This window comes from Dipteris shenzhenensis, chromosome 10 (genome assembly GCF_047967505.1).
Source record: "Dipteris shenzhenensis isolate YYH24624 ecotype China chromosome 10, Dip_SZ_1.0, whole genome shotgun sequence".
NCBI classification, from domain to species: domain Eukaryota; kingdom Viridiplantae; phylum Streptophyta; class Polypodiopsida; order Gleicheniales; family Dipteridaceae; genus Dipteris; species Dipteris shenzhenensis.
In genome coordinates this window covers 24,816,968-24,822,462 of record NC_141605.1, presented here as the reverse complement: position 1 = coordinate 24,822,462, position 5,495 = coordinate 24,816,968, and the positions used below count along the sequence as shown (strand labels likewise).

Genomic DNA, 5,495 nt, shown 5'->3' with positions numbered 1-5,495 from the left:
ATTTTCAAGGCTACAAGCACACTGATGCATGTTTTTGAATACTGATGCATGATGCATGGTGAAAAACTAGAAAATGTCCATTCCATGCCATGAAAATGACACCAAATGGCCATGATACTTTGCACAAGCCTTGAACTCACCCATTTTACTACTTGCACAAAGTATGATGCTTATCAAATGTCATTTGCATGGCTAGAACTTGCCAGATGCGTGTTTTTCAATGACCATGCATGATGCATGGTGCAAAACTAGGAAATATCCAATGAAAATGACATCGAATGGCCATGATTCTTTGCATAAGACTTGAAATCACCTGGTTTGAGGCTTTTGAAAAATATCATACACATCTAATACCATATGTATGGCTAGAAGTACAACGATGCATACGTCTGCCCAACCATGCAAATGATATCCTATCATCTCAAAATTTGCAAGGATAAGGGTATTATTGGTATTAAGACTTGTATAAAGTATCATATCCATCAAACCCACACACATATGCTAGAAGCACACCGATGCATATTTTTAATACCCATCCAGGTTGCATGGTAAGAATTGTGGAAATACACATTCCCGGCCATGAAAAAGATACCTGATCCACATAAAACTTTTGCAAAAACAATTCTATTACTTTCATTAGGGCCTATACAAAGTATCATAACCATCGGGAGTGTTGATGATGCAATCATTAAGGATGCTTGTATATTTAAAGAAAGTCAAACCATAGGCTTGAATGTTTCTTGGAAAACTCTTCATGTAATGTCTTTATAATTTTATATTTTATTTTGCTATGTAAAAATTATATTATTTATTTCTCAATCAACTATTGAATAATATTTGTTATCAAGTAAAATGCATGTGTTATAAAAGATAAAAGTTATTCCTTAGAATTTTAGATGACTTCTTCACATTGTGTACTATGAGTACTGATGCACTTAAGACTTTTGATTAATCTTTCACACTTAGACAATACAAAAATAGTGACAATAATATCAATGTTGTGAATGGTAGTACTGGATCTTTGGCCACACTAAGATACTTTGCAACAATTGAATGGTCAACCAATATCAATGTTGTGAATGGTAGTACTAGATCTTTGGCCACACTAAGATACTTTGCAGCAACTAAATGGTCAACCAATTTGTAATTTTACTCTACATATGCATTTTGTGCTCCATTTCTTGGTAAGGATGGCATTTAAAAAATGGTTGCCATTTCTTCGTAAGAAATGGCAGTGAAGAGATAGTTGCCAATTTGTGCTACCATTTCTTCTTAGAAAATGGCAGTCAAGAAGTGCTTGCCATTTCTTTGAACGAAGTGGCAGTCAAGAAATGGCTGCTATTTCTTATGAAGAAATGGTAGTCAAGAATTTGTTGCCATTTCCTCATAAGAAATGGCAATCAAGAATTTGCTGCCATTTCTTCATAAGAAAGGGAAGTCAAGAATTGGCTGCCATTTGGTGTTGCCAATTATTGCTAAGAAATGGTAGACAATAAAAGGTTGCCATTTTTTGTTGCCATTACTTCCAAAGAAATGGCTGTTCAAGAACTAGTTGCCATTTCTAAATGTCATTTTTGGAAAAAGATGGCGATTTGAGAAGCTGTTGCCATCTCCTACATAAGAAATGGCAAAATTGGAAAGTGTGTGCCATTTGCTATTGCCATTTCTACCTAGTTTTATAGTAGTGCATGTCATATCAAGATGCTACAAGAGGGAGAAGGCTAAGCTCATGTTAGTCATTATTGAAGGTTCTTAAAAGTCTGTGCTTCTTTTTGTCGAATTTGAATTCTAGACTTCCATTTCACACACAGGTACAAACACAGATCTTAGAGAGCATTCCCGTGCTTCCACAACATCGATACGAAAAATCAGGAGGAAGTAATGCCGAAAGTTTAGTGAACTTGTTCCCGTGTATACATCTACATCCCCATTTCCGATCAAGTGGTGGAGGTATTTGCAGCTCGATTATAGGCTCCTCAATTCACGCTCCCTCATTTTACTCTTAACTTCGCCTCTTTCTCCGATGTTAACGGCCATTTCTTATCTTCCTCCTTTCCAGGCGTTATTAATGGAACCCAGGCGTTATTAATGGAACAGAGCGTGGGAATGGTGAAACATTGACAATCCGTGAAGAAAGCGTTGCCATTTTGCGAGCATGGTAATGCTCTCTTAGTTGACAAACATTATTTGCTTAGTTGATAAACATTATTTGCTTATTATTTAGCCCATGTTGTTGTCTATGTTCTTCTCGTCATTGCTTGTTATTTAGCCCACGTTATTGTCTATCTTCTTTTCCGCTCAAGCTGATTTTAGCTAGTTTCTGAGATGATCATCATGATTCACAGAGCTATGTATTCTGAACGTTTTTCTTCCATTGCCATGCTCATCATCGTCACCTCCTACTTGTTTTTTATAGTGGTGGTGGAATCAAGTGATCATCATCCCAAGCCTATAGTTCCATGGCTTTTCTCTTTCGGAGACCGTTTTGAGCGATGTGGGCACTAATTGTACAATTCTTGTCAATTTTCCTCCTTATGGAGAGACTTACTTCCATCGACCTACAGGCCGATTCTGCAATGGCCGCCTCATGTTCGACTTCCTCGGTGAGGCTTTTCTCCAATCTTTGATCCATTCTGTGCTTGCATTCATGCCTCTTGAAATTCTGATTTGTTGCGTTTGCTCGGTTGCTTCTTGAAATTTTGATGTTTTCGTGCTTCTCTATTTTTTGATGCATCTGTTTGCTTGCTTGCTTCTTGAAAATTTGACGTATTCGTGGTTCTCGATTCTTTGATGCACCTTCCTTGAATCTATAATTTGATCGATCTGCATCTTCAATTAATGCGTACTGGTTTTCGGACTTTAGTTTGCTCCATTTTCGTGTATTCTGTGCTTCTCCAGTCTTTTCTGCACCTCTTGTGACTCTGTAATTTGAATTTTAATGCGTTCTGGGTTTCGGACTTTAGTTTGCTCCATTTTCATGTATTCAGTGCTTCTCCACTCTTTGCTGCACCTCTTTCGAATCTATAATTAGCTCGAGGTGCATCTTCAAATGCGTTTTGGGTTCTGGGTTTTAGTTTGCTGCTTGCTTCCGTGATGCTTGATGCTTCTGCATAGGATTTGCCAACTTCCACTCGGAAAATCGCACAGCCTGATCCTTGCTTTTTCAATGTTTTCGACTAATTACATGCACCTCTGAATCTGTAGTTATGCCCAGAAGCTGATTTTAGACCGTGTTTTGCGTTGGCTTTGCGTCCAGCACTGCGCTTGGGCCAGCTTCAAGCATGGCGCGAGCTTTGCCTCCGCAGGCAGCGGATTTCTCGACTCAACAAACGTAGCGGCGGTGAGCTTCTCACCCATCTTTCTGATCGATAAACTACCTGGTAGACCTGATTATTCGGGGCTTGATTGCAGAATGTCGTGCGTTTCTCCGCACAAATTCGACAATTCCAAGAGCTAGCTGCAAGCCTGCCGGAAAGATTCGGACATGCCTGCTCGTTTCCGGAGCAATCCACACTCTACTCCTCGGTGGTAGTGACATTGGGCTCAACATCAACAGCACCACTAGTCCCCAAGCACTAGTCCCTGTCCTGCTACAAAAGCACAAAGCGGTCTTCTGGTAATTCCGAAAGCAGCTTCTAAGAATCGTCATTAGATTCTTGCACGATCCCTCTGTCCATTAACGAATTCTCTGTGAAATTGCAGGCTCTCTATCGAGCTGGTGGCCGGAAATTTGTTGTCTTCGAATTACCTCCGTTAATGGGATGCACTACTTTCGTGCAATTTGCCACTTTTAACGCTTCTCATGGTGCTTGTTTCGAGCCTTTCAATCAGATCGTTCTCCTATTCAACACGGGTTTAAGGCAGCTTGCCCACGATCTCACCAAGCGTCTTCCTGGAGCTACCTTCGTCTTCTACAGGTCCTACAATTTCTCTCTAGGAATCATTCTCGGCGCCGGGAGGAATTACGGTAAGAACCAAAGTTGCAACCGCTGTTGTACTCGTTTTCCTCAGTTGCGGGCATGTTAAGCAGAAGAACAAGAAACAATGATCGCTGGTTCAGAGACTGAGTGCGCAAATTTCGTCTCGAAATGTGTTTGCCAGGGTACACAGACTCGATGGATTCTTGCTGTGGAGCAGGTCTTTTCAACGCGGCTGCAAACTTCGGGACGCCAGTGCCCAAGAACTTGCCATACAAGCCGTTCTTGTGCCCGGATCCGACGAAGTATTTCTTCTGGGATGGGAGTCATCCGACAGACAGCTCTTCGATCGATTATGGAGAGGAGACAAGACGGCCGTAGAGCCCATGAATGTGCGAGCTTTGGCAAAACTGCGCATCGATTCATGAGCAGAATCGGCTACGGATAGTAACAGATTCACAATAAATGGACGATGAATCGTGCAATTGGATATGCAATTCTCAGTCAGAATTCCGTCTATTTCGGACGAGTGACGAATGGATCTCCTACGATTGACGGAACTGCCGATTGATTCATGAGTAGAATCGGTCACAGATTGGACGATAAATGTACCTCAAATCGATCATTGGATTTGGCCTGCTGTAACTGCAGGCTTAGTGAAACTTTGCACTGAAACGATTTGTGTATTTTTTGGCCTGCCCTTAGGACGGTAGGCTTAGAGCACTTCTAGTGTGGCTATCCCAGCCCCACTAGCACGCAAGTCTCGCTAGTCGCATGAGGACTACGGCTGGGTGAGAATGTTAGGCTCGCATTGCAGCTCTAGCTCAGCATCCTGAAATTTTATGATTCTCGCTCAGCCTTGCAATGCCCTAAGCTCCTCATTGGCCCAACAAGCCTACTGGCTATGGGATTGGGTGTGAGTAGAGCTTGCAACCTGCATTAAGCTACATTAAAGAAGACCCCTTCAAACCTTCACGGGGCTGCATTTTTAGAAATGTTAGTTGGGCAGTAGCCTGCTAAGATTGCAGCAGTGAAACCAACGCGGGGAGATCCTCTTAGTTATGATTTCGTTTTTGTGAAAACGAAAATTGGCGCATCTTCTTTCTCGGAGCATTTTTCATTGGGTGCATCGGTTCCTCTCACGAAATCAGCACTGGTGTCATATGAAATTACTCTCGTTGTCTCCCTTGATATCACCACATTCACAACCTCTCTTCTTTAGATTGGTAACCAGTAGATGGAAGCATGCTAGTTCCATGCGTCTGTCCCTCAAAAACCTTTGCGTAGTCGCTTTTACATTCTCCTTCTCCCCTTTCCATCATAATCTGCAACTCGTTCAATTGTAGTATGCATCTGTGCCACCACCAAGCTACCTTGATAACTTACATTGCTTCCTTATCCATCCATCTTCCTCCACTAATATCAACTTCTTGGACTCGAGCAGACCACATGAATGCAATTCATCTTGTTTGAATTTTGGATAATTTATTGTCTACTTTCAATTAGCATCATTCCATTTTCTTTTCTCCTCCTTGTTTCTCACACACTCTCTCTCTATCTTTCTCCCCCTTGCTATCC

At 41.6% G+C, this 5,495-nt stretch overlaps 1 protein-coding gene across 1 annotated transcript in view; it reads left to right on the top strand.

Moving 5' to 3' along the window:
• Nucleotides 1–4,298, top strand: part of LOC147897602 (GDSL esterase/lipase At3g53100-like) — a 7,937-nt gene extending 3,639 nt beyond the window's left edge. The window contains exons 2-7 of the mRNA XM_087380059.1: nt 2,098–2,158; nt 2,491–2,674; nt 3,205–3,340; nt 3,412–3,608; nt 3,703–3,967; nt 4,102–4,298. Coding sequence (XP_087236185.1) covers nt 2,098–2,158; nt 2,491–2,674; nt 3,205–3,340; nt 3,412–3,608; nt 3,703–3,967; nt 4,102–4,298 — 1,040 coding nt within the window. The remainder of the gene's footprint in view (nt 1–2,097; nt 2,159–2,490; nt 2,675–3,204; nt 3,341–3,411; nt 3,609–3,702; nt 3,968–4,101) is intronic.
• The last annotated feature ends 1,197 nt before the right edge of the window (nt 4,299–5,495 follow it).